The sequence below is a fragment of the Ursus arctos genome, unplaced genomic scaffold (genome assembly GCF_023065955.2).
Source record: "Ursus arctos isolate Adak ecotype North America unplaced genomic scaffold, UrsArc2.0 scaffold_30, whole genome shotgun sequence".
NCBI classification, from domain to species: domain Eukaryota; kingdom Metazoa; phylum Chordata; class Mammalia; order Carnivora; family Ursidae; genus Ursus; species Ursus arctos.
In genome coordinates this window covers 10430175-10454126 of record NW_026622986.1, presented here as the reverse complement: position 1 = coordinate 10454126, position 23952 = coordinate 10430175, and the positions used below count along the sequence as shown (strand labels likewise).

The 23952-nt window shown below is 35.8% G+C and overlaps 1 protein-coding gene and 1 long non-coding RNA gene across 3 annotated transcripts in view; one reads left to right on the top strand and one right to left on the bottom strand.

Moving 5' to 3' along the window:
- The window catches only part of ODAD2 (outer dynein arm docking complex subunit 2), a 176095-nt gene that overhangs the window by 59728 nt on the left and 92415 nt on the right, over nt 1-23952 (bottom strand). For both annotated transcript variants that reach the window (XM_026483517.4, XM_048219405.2), the window contains one exon: nt 19750-19864. In XM_026483517.4, the coding sequence (XP_026339302.3) occupies nt 19750-19864 (115 nt within the window). The remainder of the gene's footprint in view (nt 1-19749; nt 19865-23952) is intronic.
- Nucleotides 1-23952, top strand: part of LOC123000269 (uncharacterized) — a 241195-nt gene that overhangs the window by 126952 nt on the left and 90291 nt on the right. The gene's annotated exons all lie outside the window — the stretch shown is intronic.

Here is a 23952-nt window from a genome sequence, read left to right as displayed (position 1 = left end):
GCAAGTCATAAAAAAGATCAGTGGCAATTATTTACCATAAAAGCTGTTTGAGATGCTAATATTAGTTGGGACAAATAAGAGGCTGGCCAAAACATAATTAAAAGGAAAATCTTAAAAATGGGATGTCCACAGAGAATTTTTAAAAACTCTAACCTATTTGTAGGGATCTGAAATGCTACATTTTGTGCAGCAAATGGTCCTGTGCAGGACCATGTGCACAGTCAGAAAAGAACTGAGATAGCCCTAGGTCAACCCCTGCCTGACTCTGAGGTTCTACAGAAACCAAAATAAAGGGTTAAATTGTAAACTATTGGAGTATTCAATGTGTGCCATAAAACACACACAGAACACCTCACCAAAGGATGAGAAACCTAATGGTGCAAGGAATTTAAGGAAATCTCAGTCATCTCATTAGATGACCAATGAGGTAACTGAGCAGAAATCTCAGTGGCCACACTGACAAAGAATACAGACATTATAGAATTAGTCTAAGAAAGTCACTAACAAACAAACAATATCAAAGATAGCAATAAATAGCAAAAATACAACCCCAGAGAAGGGGAAAATCTGATTTCCAAAGTTTCTACATTATATTACTTAAAATACTAAGTTTCTTTCCCCCCAAGTTTATGAGACAAAGAAAGAGGAATGTATACCACAAAATATAACCAAGGAAAGAAAACAGTCAATAAAACTGGACCCTAAGGAGGTCTGCACCATCTTGGACTTAATAGATAAAGGCTTTAAATCAGCTATTAAAAATATATTCCAGGAACTAAAGGAAACCATGCCTAAACAATTAAAGTTTGAAACCATATCTTGGGAAGTAGGGAATATTAATAAAGAGATTGAAATTGCATATAAAAAAGGGAATCATTAGAAATTCTGGAGTTGAAAAGTACAATAATTGAAATGGAAAATTCACTTCATAGGAGCAACAGCAGATTTGAGCATGCAGAAGACAGACTCAGTGAACTTGCAGATAGGCCAATCAGATTATCCAGTCTGAGGAAACAAAAGAAAATGAATTAAGAAAAATGAACACATCCTCAGAGATCTATAAAACATCATCAAGCATACCATCCTACATATATGGGAGTTTTAGAAAAAGAGGAGAGAGAGAAAGGGCAGAAAGAATATTTGAAGAAATAATGACAAACACTTCTCAAATTTGGTGAAAAACTTTAACCTGTATATTTATGTATCTTAATGAATTCCAAGTAGGATCAACTTGGATATATACTCCAAGACACGTCATAGTCAAATGGTGAAAGACAAAGAGAGAATGTTGAAAGTTGCGAATTGTACTTGAAAGCTGTACGTGACTCATCATGTAAAAGGAGACTTCATTAATAGTAACAGCAGACTTCTCATCAGAAAGCATAGAGACATTACCAAGATGGTGGACTCAGAAGTTCCAAACACTTGCTCCCCCATGGAAATATTAAATAAACAACTACAGATCAACTAATATAACTTAAAGGAGCTCTGGAAACCAGTTCAGAGATCTATAGCAAAGAAGCAAGAAAAAGTCACAATAAAAACTCCAGGAAATCTCCTGGCATTTTTACTTTTTCTTGTCCCGCCCACTTCCTGACAATAGCATAGTATGGTCAGGAGGAAGCAGACCAATTACCAGTTCCTTCCCTTGGCCAGAAGAGGCAGAATGGAAATTATTTGCAACACTCTACCTGTCTGTGGGCTACCTAAGAAAGACTGATTTCTATCTCACCTGACTCAGAGCTCAGAGAGGAAATTGTGGTAGAGGGATCTCAGGTGGCAAAAACTATGGAAGGCAGTGGCAGGCATTGTGGTGTGGGAGACTATAGATTCACAGACACCTGGGAGTAAGAGATTACAAGCAGAGGAATATAATAAAACATCTTTGCCCCCAAAGAGAAGCTAGAGTGAGACTATGATAAATTAAGACATTTAAAAATAGCCATGAACACAGGGGAATTTTTAAAAAGGTTACACACAGGCCCAGGAAAGACAAATGCCCAGAAAAGATCCGAAGAGACCTCATACCTTTACCCTGGGCTGATTCCAATAGGAATGACAGGCTCTTATTAACTAGGGGAGGTCTTCCAAACCAATCTAGAAAAACTAGGAGAGGTGGATATTTTTTCAAATGCCCACTTTTCAACAAAAGATCACAAGGAACAACGCAACATGGCTCATTCGAAAGAACAAAATAAATCCTTAGACCATCCGTGAAGGAACAAATGCATCAGAATTACCAGGCAAAGACTTTAAAATAATTGTTTTAAGTATGTTCAAAAGCTAAAGGAAAACACAAAAAATTAAAGGAAATAAGGAAAACAATATCATATTTGTTCCTATATTATTTTCCTTATTTCCTTTAATTTTTTGTGTTTTCCTTTATAATTTATATCTAAATTATATATATATAAATATATTTATTATATATATATATATATATATATATATATATAATTTCTATCTCTCTTTGTGTGTATATATATATCTCCAAATAGAAATTCTGGAGCTGAAAAGTATAATAGCTGAATTGAAAATTTCACTAGAGGGATAAAATAACAGACTCAACCAGGCAGAATAAAAAATCAGTGAACTTGAAGACAGGTCATTTAAAATTATTGAGTCTAAACAAAAAAGAGAGAGAGAGATCAATATAGGCATTATGGGAGTCACAGAAGAAATAGAGAGAGAAGGGGAGAGAGATTATCTGAATAAATAATGCCTAAAATTATCTCAAGTTTGAGTAAATACATGGATATACAGAAGTCCTCTCAAAACATTCTACCCAACAACAGCAGAATATACATTTTTCTCAAGTGCACATGAAACATTGTCCAGGATAGACTATATTTTAGACCACAAAACCAGTCTAAATATTTTTTTTAAAGATTGGAATCATACAAAGTATGTTTTCCAAACACAATGATAGAACGAAAATAGAAATCAACACCAGAAGGAAAATAGGAAAGTTCACAAATATGTGGAAATTAAACAACATACTTGTAAATAACCAATGAATTAAAGAAGAAACCACATCTATTTCCTACAGGAAAAAAGAAAGAAAGAAAGAAAGAAAGAAAGAAAGAAAGAAAGAAAGAAAGAAAGAAAGAAAGAAAGAGAGAAAGAGAGAAAGAAAGAAAGAAAGAAAGAGAGAAAGAAAGAAAGAAAGAAAGAAAGAAAGAAAGAAAGAAAGAAAGAAAAACAATAGAGAAAGTAAATGAAATCAAGAGTTGGCTATTCAAAGATCAATAAAATTGACCAATCTTTAGCAGGATTGACCAAGAAAAAAAATAAGACCTGAGTAACTTAGATCAGAAATAAAAGAAGGAACATAACAACCAATTCTACAGAAATAAAAAGGATTGTAAGAGAATATTATGCACAGTTGTATGCTAACAAACTGGATAACCTAGATGACATGGGTAAATTTCTAGAAACACTTAACCTAATAAGACTGGATCATGGAGAAATGGAAAATCTGAACAGACCTATAACTAGTCAGGGAATTGAAACAGCAATCAAGAAGCTCCCAACAAATAAAAGCCCAGGACTAGATGGCATTACTGGTGAATTCCACAAAACATTTAAAGAATTAACAATAATCCTCCTGAAATTCTTCCAAAGAATTGAAGACCTAACATTCTCTAACTCAATCTATGAGGGAGGGCAACATGATTCTGATACCAAAGCTAGACAGACACTACACAAAAAGAAAAATGTAGACCAGTATTGCTTGTGAATATTGATGCAAAAATTCTCAACAAAGTGCTAACAAACCAAATTCAACAGGATTATATACCATGACAAAGTGGGATTTATTCCTAGAATGTATAAATGGTTCAACATAAGAAAATCAGTAAGTACTACATTAAGAGAATGAAGGTAAAAATCCATAAAAGCATGTCAAGTGATGCAAAAAAAAGCATTTAACAAAATCAAATACCCTTTCATGATTTTTAAAAAAAGATTTATTAATTTAATTTGTCGACAGAGAGAGTGAGACAACACAAGCAGGGGGAGCAGCAGGCAGAAGGAGAAGCAGGCTCCCCGCTGAGCAGGGAGCCCAATGTGGGACTCAATCCCAGGACCCTGGGATCATGACCTGAGCTGACGGCAGACACTTAACCGACTGAGCCACCCAGGCATCCCACTCATACATGATTTTTTTTAAAAAAGTCAACACACTCAGAATAGAAGGAAACTATTTCAACATAATGAAAGCCACACAGGAAAAACTCACAGCTCATATCATAATCAATGATGAAAGACTGAAAATTTTCCCTCCAAGTTCAGGAGCAACACAAATATGCCTGCTTTCACCATTCCTATCTGACATAGTACTGGAAGTCCTAGCCAATTGGATTTCAGAAGTCCAATTAGAAAAGAAAAAGAATTTTTATTTTTTTTAAAGATTATTTATTTTAGAGAGAGAGAGTGTGTGTGTGCAAATGGGGGGAGGGGGCAGAGGAAGAGGGAGAGTATCTTTAGCAGACTCTGCGCTGAGCCCCAGGAGGGACTTGATCTCACAATCCTGAGATCATGACCTGAGCTGAAACCAAGAGTCAGACATTTAACCAACTCACCACAGAGGCACCTTAAGAAAAAGAAATTTTAAAATCCAAATTGGAAAGGAAGAAAAAAAATTTATCTCTGTTCACAAATGACATGATCCTTTATGTAGAAAGCCCTAAATCCTATAATAAACTGGTAGAATAACTGAATTCTGCAATGTTGTAGGTCACAAAATCAACATGCAAAAATCAGTTGTGTTTTTATACATTAATAATGAACAATGTGAAATGGAAATTAAGAAAACAGTGCCAATTACAATAGCATCTAAAAGAATAAAATACTTAGGAATGAACTTTAAGCCAAAGAGGTAAAAGATTTGTACACTGAAAACTGTAAAACATTGCTAAAGATATTAAAGTAGACACAAATAAATGGAAACATATCTGTGTTCATAGTTTGGAAGATTTAATATTGTTTGGATGTCAATACTATCCATAGTGATCTATAGATTCAATGCAATTGCTATCAAAATCCCAATAGTTTTTTTGCAGAAATAAATTCATTCTAAAATTCATACAGAATCTCAAGGGATCCTGAACTGCCAATACGATCTTGAAAAATAAAAACAAAGTTGGACTCCTCAGACATCCTGATTTCAAAACTTACTACAAAGCATGGTAATTAAAAGAGTGAGGTACTGACACATAAACAGACATGTAGACCAATGGAATAGGAGAGATACCCAGATATAAACCCTTGGGTATTTATTTTGTCGAATAGTTTTTGACAGGGCTGCCAAGACCATTCAATGAGGGAAAAGACAGTTTTTCAACAAATCATGTCGTGAAAATTGGATATCCACATGCAAAAAGAATGAAGTTGGACCCTTACCTTTTACCATATTAAAAAAATTAACTCAGAATGGGTTAAGGACCTAAATGTAAGACCTGAACTATAAAAATCCTAGGAAAAAAGAATCCAAAGGACAATGAAGTTAAAGTTATGAGCGTGCTGAGTTCAGGTCTAGAAGGAGAATAAAAATATTTCAGGCACAGTACCCAAATCTATTTCACTTCTTAAAAGTAGGGGTACACAAGGGTTTTCCCATTCATTAAAGGAGGCAGGAAAACATTACTACTAACTACTTACTGTCTATGGCTACTTCTTGTATGAAGATGTGTGTCTAGAGAAATGGAGGGATGTAACTTTATGAATTGAAACTTGGGTCTCAGTTAAATGTCCGAGTCAGTTAATTTTGAAATGTTACAGTTTCTGATGGCAACAAAGTACAATGTGATCCTGGGATCTCATGGCTGAGGTGGACATAATGATATGATCAATTTAATGGATGAGATTATTAATTTAATAAAGTAACTGGTAATTAAGAACTATACTTTCAAAATAAGATGGTTAAATGGTTTCATAAACTGCTAATTATTGGCATGACTTTGTATATAACTGTTTAGGATAGGCTATCCCTCAGCATTATCAACAATAGCCAAACTATGGAGAGAGACCAAACGTCCATTGACTGATGTATGGATAAAGAAGATGTGGCACATATATATACATCAAAAAGAATGAAAACTTGCCATTTGCAATGATGTCAGTAGATCTAGAATGTATTATGCTAAGTGAAATAAGTCGGTCAGAGAAAGACAAATAGTATATGATCTCACTCATATGTGGAATTTAAGAAAATAGATGAACATATGGGAAGGGGGAAAAAAGGGAGAGGGGGAACCAAGCCATAAGAGACTCTTAACGATAGAGAACAAATTGGAAGTGGGTGGGGGCTGGGCTAGATAGGTGGTGGGAATTAAAGGGGGCACTTGTGATGAGTGCTGGGTGTTGTATGTAGTGATGAATCACTGAATTCTACTCCAGAAACCAATATTTACAGCTACGTATAAAAAAGTTATACCTTTGGTTGTAACTTTCCATTCCGTATATTACACCTCTGTCAATTCCATCCCTTCCTAGACTAGCAACCTGCATTGCAGCCCTTTTTGGAGTAGGGTCTGAGAAGCACATGGAATGGGAGAGCAACAGCAGAGCAAGAGAAGGATCCAGGTGAAAGCATCAGATTTGACCTTAGATGGTGGTCCTTCCAGCTGTAGTCTGAAGATAAACTGTTTAACACCCTCACTAGTGTTTTGGTCCTGTCCCTAGTTGAAAATCTGGCATATGGAAAAAATATTTGTAATTCAGTTCACTTTAATCTTCAAGGATTTTAAGTACTCGGGGACAGTATACTTTGAACTATTTGGTGACTTAAAAACGATAGCAGACCCCAAATAGGCAGGCGGAACACAAACACGGATCACATTTTAAAGAGGTTTTAAATTTTTTAAAAAACCGTGTAGCCTGTTTGGCACACTGTTGGACAACTATATATTCTAGGGCCCAAACATGACCAAATCAAAGCTCATAAACCATGTTTATGGCAGTATTCTTAGTATGAAACTATACCCCTACACATGCCTTCTCCAGCTTCTCTTTGGCTTCCTGATTGGGCATGGGTCATTGGACGGCTGAAGTTAAACAGAGAATGATGTCAGATTTCTGTCCTGTTTGATCAGCTGTGTTCTGTCACACCTGGAGTCAGGAAGCTGGCCTCATCCACACTCAGGGCTCAACATTCCTGGCTAAAATTGCCTAAGCATGTATTCCAACCTCACAGAAAGTAACTTTTTCTCTTCTCTTTTGGGGAATCATTCTCAAATGTCTCTGATTAGCTGCTCTGCTTGGAGGAGATCCTTAGGCCACTGGTTTTGAAATTACTAGTGATTATTTTCCTCCAAGATCAAAATTCACAACCAGACCTTATTTTCTAAACAAGTAGCAAAATTGTTTGGAAAGTTACAAAGCCAAATGATCTCATGGATATATTACTGATTTGGAAGACAGATTGAGTTTTCTTCCTAATTCTACAACTGGCTTATTATGCATGCAGAGTATTTATTGCAAAATGAGAATACCTGTTTCCTATCTAATTCATAAGTGGTGGTGATAATATAAAATTTTAATATAAATTTGCCTTATAAGAAGGCAAACAAACATGTTTAAACTTCCATTTTTTCTTACTAAAAACTATTTAACCATTACCAAAAAGAAGCAGAATTAAGAAAATCAAATACTATCTTTCAACATTCAAAAAAAGAAATAAAAATGCACTGATATTTTAAGAAAGAAAATGATTCTTATAAATGTTGATAAAAGACAAAAAAGTAATTAGAAGTAACATACCAATTATATATTCTTTATATGAGGTTCTGTATTTTTCAATACCTATTGTTCATGGAGCACAAATTTGAGTTGACTTTCCGCAGCAGAGTTTTGCTTCTTAAGAACAAAGAATTTAATGTGTGGATTTTTGCCAGACTCAGCTGTTGCATTCTTTACATCACAAGTTCGTAATACTGAACACCTGTTCAACCACTGTTTTTCTCCAAAAATGTGTTTGATCATTCAGCTTGAAAGGAACAGCTTTTCACTTCCATTTACAAATCTCTCACACTTTTCAGAAAATACTTAATTGTCTGCAACCATACTTGCGGCTCATGAAATTTACTAAATAACATCACTATAGAGGTTATTAGGCTCTCTATCCTTTGTAGCAAGCTTAATTGGAAAAAAAAACCCAACAACAAACTTTCCTTAAGCCTAACACAAAAACTCACCTCAAAACGGTACAGTTAAATAAAATGACTTAGAAAAATATGCAGTGAATTTTTTGTGGTTAGTTCACTTTAATTCAGCGTTCTGTTCCTCAGTTCTCGATAGACTGAAGAACACTAGGTAGTTTTCGGATGGAAGATGCTTATTTTCTGTCTTAGATAGTCTTTCGAATTTTATATGACCATAAAACTGATTCTTATTTCACATTCTGATTTTCCAGTCATATAAAAAACGGACAAATAATTATTGAGCTTGCCAAATATACCTTTTTCAACAAGCACGTTTTCTAAGCAGCTAATCAAAAACTATTTTTAACTGACTTTCTCAAAAATGAAGGAGAATTTTATGCTTTCTAATTAAGACACTGGTCTACTGCTCAAAGTGTCAATCCTCCTTACCATGAAGATCTCACATTCCATTTGTTTTATGTATTTAACAACAATTATAATGCAGCTGCAATGCAAAATTACATTATGAATCTTTGTCTCAATGATCACACAATTCAGTACCGAAGTATGTTGCTGCCCAGCTCATTCACTGATACGTAGCTGTAAATATTCCTTTGCAAGAAAAGATGCAATACATTCACTAGAACTGATTTTCATGTCTCTTTTCTTTACAGATAGATCTGAAAATGTGTTCTAATACACACACTGTTCAAAATATAAAAAATGGATAACATCTGTTTTGAACAGTTGACATTTCACCATATCCATTCCACATGGACTCAAACATAGTGCACTTAGGTTTCATGATGCCTGACAGACATGGCAGGGACTCTGAAGTAGCCATAACTTGTCTGAAGGCTTGGTTTGTGCTCTCTTCCCATTTGTATTGCTTTTAGCTATAATTGACAATGGCTGATTTCTGTAGCATTTCTGTCAGTGCTGTTAATCCAGACAAAGGAGCTCTTTATTTCAGAATCGTGCCAAATCCTATCATTCGTAAGTTAATCAGCCTAAATGACTTGCAAAACATCTTATGTGAAAAAATGTGGAAATCCTTTCTTATAAAATAAAAGGCAATCTTTCCTTGAAAGTTGAGTCATTAAGTTACCTGAAAGGAGATGGGGTGGGGAGGAGGAGGAGGGAAGAATGGACCAAAATATCTGGCAAGATCTCTTCTAGTTCCATTATTTTACTGCAAGCTGGATGCCCGGCATATTCAAAAAATGTTTCCTGCCTCTACTCTCCTTCGGAATTTACAATCTCATTAGAAAATAATTTTAATTCACCTAAAAACAACAGCATATCCAAACTTGAAAATGCTAAATTGAATATAATTGAGTGGGATAAATTTTGGATGATGGTGTAAAATAAGACACATGAGAGCCCAAAAGAGTTCCAAGTACATATAACCTCCCTCCATGCATACAAACATTTATAAGTATCTTTACCCATATTATTTCAGCTAATCCAAAAGGCAGTTGACTGTAAAATGCACGATTATTTTACATACCACCAAGGAAAACATTGGCCTTTAACCTGTGACGCAATGTCAATTATGAAACAATTTATGTTTGAATTTCTACCATTAGGTCAGAGGTAACTTTACTTTCTCTCCCTATGTGAAAGAACATTCTAGAAAGGCTCGATTGTTTTGTTTAACCTCATTCTGTATTTTAACACTGGAAACTTAATTGCATAATTGTTATGCATTTATGTTGAGATGATAAAAAAAAGGCATATAAATTGTAATGTGTATCTACAGAAGGTTTGGCAAACAGTGCTAAATAATAATATTGAATTAATTATTTGATATGCCCAGAGATTAAATAAAATCACTAACTTTTAACATTATATTAATTAGATTGATTTTAACTTCTAATTTTATTTTATCATGTATTGTCACAAAACTCTTCAAGGCAAAACTTAAAATGTAAGTGATTAAGAAGTATAAACTTGGCCCATTTACTAATTATTAATATTACAACATGTTCCACTCAGAAATCATTATATATTCTGGGGCTATCTCTCACACTTACTTAAAGGCAGCCAACAGAAGTAACAGAAGATGTTGTACCTCTTTAGGTATAATACAGGGATGAAACAGGGATAAAAACTTATTCAACCCTCAGGTTACTATGTCATAGGTTAAGAATGGAATCAAAACCGGGGCACCTGGGTAGTGCAGTCGTTAAGCGTCTGCCTTCCGCTCAGGGCATGATCCCGGGGTCCTGGGGTCGAGCCCCGCATCGGGCTCCCTGCTCTGCTGGGAGCCTGCTTCTTCCTCTCCCACTCCCCCTGCTGTGTTCCCTCTCTCGCTGGCTGTCTCTCTGTCACATAAATAAATAAAATCTTAAAAAAAAAGAAAAAAGAATGGAATCAAAACCAAAACAAAACTTTGCTATTTTTTTTTTAAGATTTTATTTATTTATGTGACAGAGAGAGAGAAAGCCAGCAAGAGAGGGAACACAAGCAGGGGGACTGGGAGAGGAAGAAGCAGGCTCCCAGCAGAGCAGGGAGCCCGATGCGGGGCTCGACCCCAGGACCCCGGGATCACGCCCTGAGCCGAAGGCAGACACTTAACGACTGAGCCACCCAGGCGCCCCTCTATTCTTGATTTGTGATTAATTTTTGGTATAAGCATTGAAAAAACAAAGAGATCAACAATTTATGGATTTGAATTATTAATTAGGTTTAGCGTGAAGGATTACTCAAGAATATATAAAAACATTGCTGAAAGCTTACTAAAATCAATACAGCAAGGCCCAAATGTGGTTTACACTGTAATTATTTCAGAATCATAAATGCTTCAGAATTTGTAAATTCAATTATATGCATTTCATTTTCAATGGTTTAGTTTTGTGAATTTTGAAAAGCACTTTAAAAAAATTTTTTTTTAGTTTCTCTCACGGAAGATGGCAACTACTGATGGAAACAAAACACCAAAGGTAAAATTTTACTTCAAAGTTTCCAAAACTGAACAAGTGTCTCTTCAGAGAGTTAATGAAAATTTCAAATGATTTTTGAAGCTTCTTTTTAAAAACATACTCTATTATTTAGAGCAGTTTTAGGTTCATAGCAAAACCGAGCAGAAGGTACTGAGGTTTCCTATAGCCTCTGTCCCCACACATGCACAGTGCCCCCTATTATCAACACAATGGTCCCGCAACGTATGGTACACCAAAGATATTTGTTAAATACCCCCCCCATATTGGTACACTAAATAATATTTTTTTAGGCTTGCATCATTTACATTTTTTAGGTTCTCAAAGCTTAAAACAGCCCTAAGACTTTTAGGAAATCTCATGTTTTCGGAGCAATAGGGCTTTTCTTCACAAAGGAATCGCCGAGGAAAACCTTGGAAATGAAAACTGTAGAGACTTGTTTCATTGACGAGGCAGCTGTTTTGTGGTGGAACCACAGCACAGGGTATGGGGTTAGAACTGGGTCATACCGTAGCTTAGTTCCCATTCTAGTTATGTGAACTTGAGCAAGTAATTAAATATTCTGATGACTCAGTTTCCTCAGAAGCAAAAATAATTGGTTGTGCAGTTAATTGAGATGATGTATGTGAAAGGCTATAGGTCGCATACGTATAAATAATTATGGTTATGGTGAAAACAGAATGACAGTCTAGTCTAAAAAGAGATAAGTACTATGTAAACTGCTTTACAACATAAATCTGGATGAAGAGTTGAGAGTCCCAGAGGGACACATCTCTAGGAATGACCATGTTAACTAAAGAAAGTCTCTGGCCAAATTAATCTATGTGGCCATATTTATTCTTTTTTTTAAATCATCTACTTATTTTTTTTTTACCATTTTAAGTTTTTATTTAAATTCCAGTTAGTTCCCATACAGTGTAACATTAGTTTCAGGTGCAAAATATAGTGATTCAATACCTCCATACAACACCAGGTATTCATCATAGCAAGTGTACTCCTTAATCCCCATCATATCATTTTATTTATTTTTTTCATCATGATAAGTATACTCTTTAATCCCCATCCTCTATTTCCTCCATCTTCCCCACCCATTTCCCTTTGGTAATTATCAGTTTGTTCTCTGAGGTTGAGAATCCGTTTCTTCATCTCTCTTTCTCTTTTTCTCCTTTGTTCATTTAGTTCTTAAATTCTACATATGAGTGAAATCATATGGCATTTGTCTTTCTCTGACTGACTTATTTCACTTAGCATTATACTTTCTAGCTCCAGCCACGTTATTGCAAATGGTAAGGTTTTATTCTTTTTTATGGCTAATATTCCATTGTGTATATGCACCACATCTTCTTTATCCCTTCATCTATCAATGGATACTTGGGCTGTTTCCAATAGTTTGGCTATTGTAAATAATTCTGCTATAAATATAGCACCCCTATATTTATATATATTTGAATTAGTGTTTTTTGTATTTTGTGGCTAAATACCCAGTAGTGCAATTACTGGATTGTAAGGTAGTTCTATTTTTTTTTTAAGGAAAAAAATTTTCCAGTTATCCACAGTGGCTGCACCAGTTTGCATTCCCACCAACAGTGCAAGAGGGTTCCTTTTTCTCCACATCCTCACCAATACCTGTTGTTTCTTGTGCTTTTGATTTTAGCCATTCTGACAGGTATGAGGTTATATCTCATTGTAATTTTGATTTGCATGTCCCTGATGATGAGTGATATGGAACATCTTTTCATGTGTCTATTTGCCGTCTGTATGTCTTAGAGAAATGTCCATGTCTTTTGCCCATTTTTTAATTGGATTACTTGCTTTGGGTATTGAGTTGTATCAATTTATATATTTTGGATACTAAACTTTTATCAGATATATTACTTGCAAATATCTGCCCCCAATAGGGTTGCCTTTTGTTTTTGTTGATTGTTTCCTTCACTATGCAGAAAATTTTTATTTATTCTAAATGTGACATATCACATTGATTATTTGTGACTATTAAATCACCCTTGCATCCCAGGAATAAATCCCACTTGATCATGGTGTATGATTTTTAAATACATTGTTGGATTCGATTTGTTGGTATTTTTGCACCTATAATCATGAGAGATATTGGCCTGTTGTTCTCTTTTTTGTGGTGTCTTTTTTGTGGGGCCATACTTCTTAACTATTTAATGGAAACCATGGATTAAGCCCTGGGAAACTATGCTCAGGTTTCTACCAGTGAATCAGAGGTAGCTCAGTTTTCTCTCTATGTGAAAAGAACATTTTAGAAAAGCTCAAATTGAAATTTTTGTTTCACTAACCTCATTCTTCTTTAACACTGGAAATTTAATTGCATAAATAAATTATGATATGGCCACACAACAAAATACTATACAGCCAAGAAAACTAGACAGGGGTATGGAAAGACATATATAGAGAATAAGAGAGATTCACAACTCGTTATTAAGGAAAAAAAACCCATTCTAACTCTTAATGGTGGTTAGCACCAAGTACTGAAATTACAGGTAATTTTTTTCCTTTGCTTTTATTTTTAATTAAAAAATATTTTTTAATTGTGGGAAAAAACTTATAAAACTCCTTGTTTTTATTTACTTTCTAAATTTTACATAGTGAACATGTAACCATATGTAATCATGTAGGTCTTAAGGTTTACAGCTCTTTGCAGGGGTTGCCTTAAAAAAACAACCCTCCATTATTTGCATATCTTAGACTTGGGCTATCCAAAACAACAGCCACTAGCTACATGTGGCTATTTAAGTTAATTTAAATAATTTAATTAAGTTAAAGCTTAATGTAATTAAAAATTCAGTTCCTTAGTCATACTAGTCACATTTCAAGTGCTCAATAGCCACAGGGGGCTAATGGTTACCATATTTGAAGAGTACATTTCCATCATCACAGAAAGTTCTATTACATAGAGCTGTCTTAAACCATGGATTGGGATCTGTATACCTAATGAGATGTTATTTTTCAATATTATAAATGTGCTTTCTTCCTTTTGCCTTTCCGAGCACATGACCTCTTTCATACTTTACCTCTGAGGTATCTTCTACCTCGGAAGATGAGTTTTGTTCTATAAAGATGCAAGAAGAAAGACCAATATAACATTCATTTACCGTCTGATCCTAGAAAATAGGTTTTTTTCAAAAAGACAAGAGCCTTGCAAATTAGGCTATTTTCTTGAGGAAAGATGTTCTAAATTTCCTTCTGTCTCATTTCACAGGCCAAACCTGGTATATGAGACCAACAGTCTTCAAAAGTTTTGCTTACATATCCCCATACATTTTTGAAAAGATATGTATCCATCTATTACAAATTGACATCTGAAAATGTTCACCATAAATTCAGTCATAGAAGATATATTTTCTGATATTATATATTTCATTAAAATTTTGCTCTGAATATTTAGTTAATTCAATGTATGGATATGTCTTCTATATTACCTAATCAGAAATACCAGTCCTTGTTTTTGAAATAATCAGCCAAATTATACTCACTGTCAAATAGGAAAAGTCTGACTTCAATTTTTTTTTAATTTATTTTTTTAAAGATTTTATTTATTTATTTGACAGAGAGAGAGACAGCCAGCAAGAGAGGGAACACAAGCAGGGGGAGTGGGAGAGGAAGAAGCAGGCTCCCAGCGGAGGAGCCTGATGTAGGACTCGATCCCAGGACCCCGGGATCACGCCCTGAGCCGAAGACAGATGCTTGACGACTGCGCCACCCAGGCGTCCCCCAATTTTTTTTTAAATTTACATAAGGGTATATTAATTCAGATCCTTTGATAATTTTCTGACTTTTAAATTAAACGATGATAGATAGATAGACAGACAGGAGATTGGCTATGAATATGTCACCTGGATGAAATAACAAGTTGCCCTTTTTAGTATTTCTTACCAGAAGTTCTCTTGGCTTGTTCTCAGTGGACTCACTCTCAGGAATTATGCATTCAGAGCTGTCCTTTTGGTTGGCACTCCACAAGTTTTTTACACTACTTAGAGCAATGTGCTTGTAAAATTAAGGAATAGTTAGAGCCCTTCCTTCCTTCCTTCCTTCCTTCCTTCCTTCCTTCCTTCCTTCCTTCCTTCCTTTCCTTCCTTTCCTTCCTTCCTTCCCTTCCTTCCTTCCTTCCTTCCTTCCTTCCTTCCTTCCTTCCTTCCTTCCTTCCTTTTTTTTCCTTCTTTAGCTCCCTCCCTCCCTCCCTTCTTACATCTGCTACACACATGCCCCCCCATACCTTTCCCATATTAATCATTCCCTTAAACCTGAGGTATCTTCTGGACTTCATACTGTCTCCTCTTAACAGCAAAACTTCTAGTAAGAACTAGAACTAATCCCTTTTATATCTATTTTTTCCCTTAATTAATTTCTCACCCCACTGCCATCTGACTTAAATTCTCTCTTCTCAATTGAAATGTCTATGAACTATGACCACCTATTTTTCATATTTAATGTACTCGTCTCAGTTTTCAAATGTAAATGACCTCCTAGGGGCAAATGATATTATTGAATATACCCCCCTCCTTGAATTTGTTTCCTTTCTTGTCTTTCTTGTCACCCTCTCGTGATTACTATCTATCTTATCACTCCTTAATCTTCTATGACTTCTCTTTGCCCTTCTCTCCTCACTTCCCACCCTCTGCCTTTCCTTTGTTCTCCAGACTTCAGCTACTTCTGACATGCTGGTAATTCTCACATATCCAACTCAAGTCCTGAGTTCTTTCCAGATACTCAGGTTCATATATTCAAATGACTGGATATCTCTGCCTGGATGAAAGCAAATCCACCATCTTTGCCTGAAATCATGTTCTTCTCCTGTTTTGTAAAGTTACTATTTCTTAGTTGCCAAAGTTAAAATACTAAAAAACAAAAATCCAAACTCTCTCATGACCTCCTTCTCACAGCCAACATCCAATCATGCACCGATATCTGAATCTACTTTGCAATTCTTTCTTTTTTTTTTTTTTTTTTTTAAGAGAAAGAGTGGAGGTGGGGCAGAAGGAGAAGGAAAGAATCTTAAGCAGGTTCCATGCCCGGCAAGGTTGATCTTACAACCCCAATCATGACCTGAGCTGAAATCAAGAGTCGGACGCTTAGCCAATTGAACCACCCAGGCACCCCTGCAATGACTTCTTGTACTGACTCTTCCTCTTTGCCCACAGTGCCACTGTGTTAGGTCAGATTCTAATTATCCTTTTTTTTTTTTAAGATTTTATTTATTTATGTGACAGACAGACAGCGAGAGAGGGAACACAAGCAGGGGGAGTGGGAGAGGAAGAAACAGGCTCCCCGTGGAGGAGCCCGATGTGGGGCTCGATCCCGGAACTCCAGGATCACGCCCTGAGCCGAAGGCAGACGCTTAACGACTGCGCTACCCAGGTGCCCCAGATTTAATTATTTTCACCTGAACCACTGCATAAGCCTAATTAACCACCTATTCATATTTTCTAATTAACCAATCTGCTCACATCATTTCCTTGTTTAAAAGTCTTCAAACATCTGTGTCACCTAAATGATAATGCATACAGAGGAGTGCTGTTCTTGGTAAGAGTAGTGAACAAGCAGAGATCACGCATCTGCTTTTCCCTCAGGAGTGAAAAGGTGGGGACTGAGGTTTCCTTTTCTTGAGGACAATTTAAAGACACTAAGGTGGTAGGAGTAGAGAATGTGCAGAGGGCAGGTAAGGTTGATCAGAAATGGAGCAAGTCGGAGCCCTTCATGGAAGCTTGGACCCAGTGGAGGCCTTGGGACCAAGGGCTGAACAACAAACATGTTGGGTTGTGTTTGAGTGTGGTTCAGTTTAGGTTGCTAGCATCGTCAGATATTCAGGACAGAAATCCTGGGCAGGAATAATGAAAATGACAATACTGGAATGTCTCTTACAGAATGTCTTAAAACAGCAAGTAATAGATAAATAGGCAGAGTCATACTTAAAATCCATGAGAATAAAGGACACAATTTACAAATAACAACAGCACTATGTAGAAATGTTATCTATTCACAGAATGGTATCTCTTTGATGAAATAGAATTAAATTCTGTACTTAAATTTATATTTTTGATGATAATTGAGAATGAACCAGTATGTATAACATCCTTCTCTAAAAGTAAAGACCTTTAGTATATGTTTACCTATTACCTTATACTATCTAATCCATTTTTGGAATCATCTGGTAGTTTAGATTCAGATTGTTACTGTGATAATACTATCTGCTTTTCTTTTATTTTATGCCATTACTTTTAAATCTTTCTTAAAAATTTTATAAAATTTGAGAGCCGTATTATCAACACAAATTTATATTTAACTATAAATTCCAGTGAGTTATTTGCTTATTATTGTTTTTATAACTAATGTTATTCTCTTTTTAAAAATCTTTTGTTTTGCTGGAAAATAGTCTAAACTTTTTTTTTTTCCAGAAAAGGTTTATGAGGAATAAGCTTCCTGAGTCTTGACATTTCTGAAAGAAAAATGTCTTTATTCTATCCTTACTCCACACTCACTTGAATGCTAGTTTTTATAGGATATAGAATTCCAGGATAAAAATACTTTCCTCTGAAGACAGTAAAGGATTTGTTCCATTTTCTTTTACAATTTATTGTGAATGATGTTAAGTCTAATACTGGGGTGATCCTTGTTCTTATGTAACTTTTTCCTTTCCTTTAATTTTCTGGACACATCAAATTTGAATTTATATCAAGGTACAGCTAACTTTCTTTGTTTTTCCTGCTTGGCACTAAGTGGATCTGTTCAATCTGAAGACTAGAATCTTTTTTCAACTCTTCAATTTACAGAACCTTCCCACCTTTCTTTTTTTTTTTTTTTTCTAACAATTTTTCTTCCATTTAATTGCTCTCTTTCCTTTCATGTATTTTCTTGTGCTATTTTTTTCAAACTTTCCCCCTTCTGCTGCCTGCTATTTTCTCTTTACTTTTACTTTGCCTTCGTATTTACTAGACTTTATCTTTCAGATAATTACTCAGTCATATCTACTATTTGTCTCTTCTATTAAATTTATTGTTTTGACAAATACATATATTTTTAAGATTTATTTTTTATTAGAGAGAGTGAGTGAGCAGGGGGAGGGACAGATGGAGAGGGAGAGAGAGAGAATCCTCAAGCAGACTCCCCACCAAGCATGGAACCTGATGTGGGGCTTAATCCCAGGGCCCTGAGATCATGACCTAAGCTGAAATCAACAGCTGGATGCCCAACCAACTGAACCACCCACGTACTCCACCGAATGTATTTTTCAATTCCAAAAAGCCTTTGTTAATCTGTGAATGACCTTTTTTAAATGACAGCTTTTTTGGATACAGTATTCCCCTTGGGTCATTCTGAAGATATAAATTTTTAAAATTTCATATTATATTCTGTTCCTTACATTATCTGTTTCCTTTGAAGTTAATTCTGCTTAGTAATACTGGCTTGTCTCAAATACCATTAGCCTTCCTTAAATATTTGGTGATCCTTAGTTGTTCATATTTATGAGTGAAGGACTGGGCTGAATAGTTCAGGTAACTAACAAGGATATCCTTCAAGGATATGTAGTGGTATTTCCTTAGTGTGATCTTTCTTGGTCCCTAAGTAATATCATTTAAATTTTACATTTAAAAAATTTCTGTGGACCTCAGGAATTACATTATATATCTACTTCTGAAACTTGGTATTTTTGCTCAGTATGTTTATGAGGTGTATTGATATTGATGAGTACATTACTGAAATATGTTTTTTACTGCTGCATTGTATATATTATATGACCATAGTATCATCCTATTGTCCATTTTCCTGTAGGTTGACATTTGAGGTGTTTTTATTTTTATGTTATAAAATATTATGTTATGTTTTATTATATTTATTTTGCTGTTATAAAAAAATGGTTCTATCAACCAGTTCCTAATAGGTCTCCTCTATTATTAGTACACATCACAATTCACTTTTTACAAAAGATGATTTCCAGTCACAAATATTTAGGATGATATTTAGAGTCATGTTAAATTTATTATAGGAGTAAAATCCTTTAGATAAAAATATTCAACAGAGAAAAATATCTCTAGCAACAAGGACCTGAAAAGGCAATCTCTAAATCAAAGAAAAAAATTTTTAAGAAAATAGAAATAGGCTGAAAAGAGATCTTTACAGAAAATAATAAAATTTACAAATGAAGAGCTAAAAGACTTCCAGTTCAGTCTTTTTTTTTTGTCATGTAAAAATTGTATTTACAGCTTTTATATCCAGTCTTTATTGATAAAGAAAAGTGGGATTCATGAAATTATTTTACTTTTTCAGAGTAACAAAGAACTTAGTGATCTTTCACTGTCATATTTCAGGCTATATAAATAAGACAGAAGCAATTTTATGCTTCTTCAAGTAGGAGGTAAATACAGACAATTTTCTTATCACCCAAGAGATAAGAATGGTCACCTTTTCTTCCTCTTGACTTACCTGGCATACCTGTTTCAATTCCACCAGCCAGGCAGAACTTGGCATTTAAAAACTAACCAGGAAAAGGCATTGCTCAAAAATTATTTTGGCACAAACACTCAGCATTCTTTTCTACCAGATGAATCGGACCAAAAGTAAGTCAAAAGCAACTAGTGACCTGTGATGACATTATTCAGGATGGTATTAGAAATTCTAGAAGGGATTGATTTGTAGTCTGTTCTTACCTTAGCATTTTGGATGCAGGGACAGAGGGCCCAAGCTGCACTGGCCTTCACGTCTGGGTGAGGATTTTTCAGCAGGGACCACAACAAACGAACTCCATCTAAGCGATCAATTATCCTATTGTGAGACCAAAAATAGAAGTATAAACTGTAATTAGAATGTAGAAATGAAAACCGAAGTGGCCTGTCTATCCACACAATTCTAATTATTTTTTCTCCTTTTGACATTTTGCTTAGATTTTCTTTTTTTTTTTAAGATTTTATTTATTCATTTGAGACAGAAAGATACAGAGAGAGAGAGAGCATGAGCAGGGAGAAAGCCAGAGGGAGAGGGAGAAGCAGACTCCCTGCTGAGCCGGGAGCCCAACATGGGGCTCCATCCCAGGACCTGGAGATCATGATCTGAGTCAAAGGCAGATGCTTAACCATCTGAGTGCTACCTGGGCGCCCCTTAGATTTTCTTTCAAAACTTCAACAACAGCAGGAGAGCCTGGGTGGTTCAGTTGGTTAAGCGGCTGACACTTGGTTTCAGTTCAGGTTTTGATCTCAGGGTTGTTGAGTTCAGGCCCCAGGTTGGACTCCATACGGGGTATGGAGCCTACTTAAAAAAAACTTTAACAACAGCAGGAATAGAATGTGCTACTGAACTGTCAGCTCTCTGATTTCAGTTTTAAATTCATGACACAGAAAGCAACCTCCATGATAATTACAATTCATGTAAACTTAAAATCAAGCCATGTAATTTTTTAATTAGCTGTACACAGACTGTTACCTAAATGTCAAAATACTGGTTTCTTTCATATAGTAACATCTATATACTTTCCAAAACAAATATTTATGCCTCAAAACTGTGAAGTTACCTTTTTTATTTGGTCTACGTTTAATTGACTTACCTTACTGTATGACATATTTTAAACTCCTCCAGTCCTAATCTAGCATTAGGAATTAAAATCATTACACCACAGTGCACCCTTTGTTAGGCACGGATAACACGTAACTTGTTTTCCATGTGCTCCCTTCTCAGCAAGACTAACATTGCAGACTGTGTCATAATTACTTAAACACACTGTAATCAAAATACCTTCATGAGTAGCTGAAAAATGAATTATCATCAGAGTCATCTCTACACCATCTGTCTTCTGTTTATATATCAATCAGTCCAGGGAGCATAACCTTGCATTAAGGTCCACTGAGAACACTTGCAGTTGAGAAGGTGGCCAAACAAAACTTAATATCCTTTACAAACATGGCTTTGTTCAGAAAGATAGGTGAAACTCAAAGCAAATGAAAAAAGATAAAGAACATCAAAACTGCTTTGATTTTTAATCTCAGGTTGAGTTAAACACAAGTAGTATTTAGCCGCAGATAGAATAAATACTACTAGCTTAGAATGCCATTCAAATTCTTTCTTGAAAATTGAAATAAAGACAACTACGTTTCTTGATTATCTGAGATGAGTTTGCCAGGAAAGAAATATATGTGTTATTTCAAAGGGTCCAAGTATGATATCAGCTTTGCATAACCTTATAAAATAGTTGATAATGCAAATAGCTTGTAGTAAGATACAAATTGTCTCTTTAGAAAATGACTTTTAATTAGAAAAAAGCACATTGAGAAAGTATTTTAACACGAAGTTTAACTAAATAGCTTTCCAAACCTGAAGTTTTCTGTCAATATCATGCTGAGAGAAAAAGTTTTATTTCTCAACTGATGGAAAATGTGAAGATACCGAGCACTTCACAATGAAGGATTTACTTTACAAAGTTAAACCATCTTACTGCTTTACATATCCCACTGAAAGCCTAAGGGCTGCTGATCCTTGGGTCTCTGTATTTTTTCACATGCAGATTCTCAATGAACAATAGTTCTGTCCTACCCTCTTGCAAACGTAGCAGTAAAATTTGCATTAGTAATATTTAACTGTACAGAGCTGGACATAACTTCACATTACAGCAGAAGTCGTTTGCATGGCATGCCTTTCAGGGTGTTTTTTTTTTTAAAGGGATAATTCGGTGTGGACCGCTTTCCCCCCAGGCAAAATTTCACAATTAACCATAAAAATTCACTATTAATTGTAAAACTACATCTTTTGTCCTCAGTCATCACCCCAAACCCTAAGCAACTAACTCATCAGCTGCTTACTTGTAACAGAGGAGGATTGTGCCCCATCACTGATGCTTTAAGAGTCAGCACAGCACAGAGCAATAACCTTAGATGAGGGAAACATGATTGAAACACATTTGCAAACACAGGAACTGACAAAGTTGGGGGGGGGGTAGCAAACTACAGGATTTAACTTTGTCCTTTCCATCTCCCTCATTTTCTGTATCAAGTTATTTACTGCTGATTTCACAATAAGCCAAGTATCAGGGCGCCTGGGTGGCTCAGTGAGTTGAGTGGCCAACTCTTGATTTCAGCTCAGGTCATGACCTCAGGGTGATGAGATAGAGCCCCGTGGCAGGCCCATACTCAACAGCGAGTCTACTTGAGATTCTTTCTCCTTCTATCCCTCCCCCTGCTCATGAGCGTGCACTCGCTCTCAAATAAATTAAAAAAAAAGAAAAGAAAATCTTAAAATCTTAAAAAAAAAAAAAAGAAAGAAGCCAAGTATTTGCCCTGTGCTTCCCCTTCCTCTTGCCAGCACCCTAATTCTGGTCTTCACCACGACATATCGCGATGGTCATGGTAGCTGCTCCCTTGGTTTTGCGTCTTCGATTTCTCTCACTTCTATCCATCCTATAAAGCCCTGAGAAATTAATCTTCCTAAAGGACCTTTTGGAGTTTCTGTGGTAGCTCCTTGGGAGCAGGTCCCCAGGGATATTCATTCTGTCCATCACACCACCTGGTGCATTCAATCAATGCTTGCATTCCCAGGAGAAATTTTCCAATGGCTTCGCATTGCCTGTGTGGTATTAAAACCCTGATTCCTGAACTCAGTATTTAACATTTCCAATGAGCTGGTTTATCCCTCCCAATTCCCAATATTCAGGCATTTGCTCATAAAACTCTTGAGCCATCTACTAAACACTAAGTGCTAAGCATAGAGAAATACCGGATACAGTCAATTCTCATTGTGCGGGGTAGTTATGTTCTATAACATCACTCAGCACAGGTAATTAGTAAATACTGAACAATTGCTCCTGGGGAAAACACAAAATTTTGTTCCTGAGAGCCTCTGTTCAGAATATTTTTGTCAACTTATCAATCTATAACCATCTTTTATGTGTGTTTCTGTTTGAAGCACCTTATTTAATATATATTGTTGATTCATTAACATTGAACCAACCCATGGCCAGCAGCACTGCCGTTCATCCTGAGCAAAGCTTCCCTAACACATATTTGCTCTGTAAGGCACATCACAACCTTCTTGCACTTGGAAACATTAGACTGGATAGCTCTTCAGCACTCTGCTTAGGGACCGTTTTAAGCAGCAAAATAACCAACTCAAAACACAAACATGTGAAGCATGTGGCACTACACAGGCTGTAAAAAGACACTTGTTTGCAGTAGGAGAGCTGAAACAAGAAGGCAGAGCCTAGCTTGTTCACCGTCTGGTAGACAGGTGCACGAGGAGTCTCAGATTTCCCCCTGCTCTGCACAGGTCTGTGAATAACAGCGAAAGTGGTGTATGTATTGATTTGGAGGTTACCAATAAATTTTGGTAGGGATATGAATTCACAAATACAGAATCTGCAAATATAGAGGATTTTAACTGTACTTCAGGAAAGGACAGTCTAGTGAGGGAGAAAGAAAATTATAATCCATTATGATAAATGGTACAATAGATGGGTGTATGGGGCTCTGTATAAACACAAAGGGGAGACACTAGTTTACGCACAGGCTACAGAAATTGTCTCAACTATAAGCCTTTCCCTATGTCATTGCCCTCTTTTGCTGTAATAGCCCATCTCTTAAGGTCTATAACGAAGCCTCTCCCACAGATCCTCTGGCTTCTCCCGCCTTGAAGCCTTTTGCGTTTTGCTTTCCCCCTTTCTGATATTCATGGCACAGTGCTTTGCCTTGTAGTCATGTGTGTATGCTTACCTTCCCATTATTTTTTTTAAATTTAATTTTTAAATTAAAAAAATTTTTAATTTAAATTCAATTAGCCAACATCATTAGTTTCAGATGTAGAGTTCAGTAATTCATCAGTTACATGTAACACCCAGGGCTCATCACATCATGTGCCCTCCTCAATGCCCGTCA